Here is a 1044-nt window from a genome sequence, read left to right as displayed (position 1 = left end):
AAAAAAAAAAGGAAAGAACTTTTCTCTTTGCACGTCTTTGATTCCATTTTACCTTCATGAGATAGTTTGTCAGGATTAAGAACAACTGATTAACATGCAACAAACATCTTCCCGCGCTGTTGGYGGAAATTATTGTTCCACCAGCACAACACTTTCATCGTATTAGAATATTTCACCCGGGCTGTCGCAGAGATTTTACAGAGGTCATGCAGTGCTGTTGACAACTATCGTGTTTGCCTTGGGGTTATGACTGGAAGGGGAGGAAGGGTGAAAACAACTGAGAGAAGAAGACGTGTTTACTCTCGCACTGTGTCATCATCTGTGAATGTGGGGTTGTGAGAAAGCCACAGAGAACCTGAGAAATGGAGAGAAAAACGTCTGATCACAGAGAGATGCTCAGAAAGAAAGATCATTGCCCTGCTTTGTGGGATGCTACTTCCAGTTATTTTAATTATAATWAAATTGCAGCTGTTTCACTTTCYCCTATTTATATCAGTAGTTTTGGCAGCAGAAATGACTTCAACACCTAATTAGGAAAAGACTAGATAGCTTCCTAGCTATTAGCTGAGGCCYTTCATCATCCTTTGATTTAGCAAAGGATTTGATCTACTGAAGTAACATAGTTTCTGCTCTGCATCAATGTCCAAAGTCCTGTCCGCAAAATACTACCAGGTGTCACTTAGGTATCGCTGTCCTTCTCCAAGCAATTACTGAAAGGACTGAGACAGGATTGAGGGTTGAAGCAAACACCTCAAGGCAGCCAACTAAGGTGGTATACCTTACACTTATTTCAGGGGAGAAGGCTGGATTTCATGACTGAAAAGTATAGTGTAKATTTGATGTACCTTTTGTGTACTCTGTGAACAATTTAAGAAAGAAAAATAATTATCAACACATTAAATTCAAAGAAAAAGAGGAAAAAGGAAAAGTAATTCACTAACAGCCAAAAGGAGAATTGCAGCTGAGTCGATCTGACTTCAYTGAAATCAGCTAATTGTTGAATTGGACCTAAGTAAAGGGTTAATTAACCATCCATCCATCCAT

General features: G+C 39.3%; 1 protein-coding gene across 1 annotated transcript in view; it reads right to left on the bottom strand.

Moving 5' to 3' along the window:
- The window catches only part of magi3b (membrane associated guanylate kinase, WW and PDZ domain containing 3b), a 156909-nt gene that overhangs the window by 39629 nt on the left and 116236 nt on the right, over positions 1-1044 (bottom strand). The window contains exon 3 of the mRNA XM_017304634.1: positions 301-355. Within this exon, the coding sequence (XP_017160123.1) occupies positions 301-355 (55 nt within the window). The remainder of the gene's footprint in view (positions 1-300; positions 356-1044) is intronic.

The sequence above is a fragment of the Poecilia reticulata genome, linkage group LG5, assembly GCF_000633615.1.
Source record: "Poecilia reticulata strain Guanapo linkage group LG5, Guppy_female_1.0+MT, whole genome shotgun sequence".
Lineage (NCBI taxonomy): Eukaryota > Metazoa > Chordata > Actinopteri > Cyprinodontiformes > Poeciliidae > Poecilia > Poecilia reticulata.
This window is presented reverse-complemented; position numbering and strand designations above follow the sequence as displayed.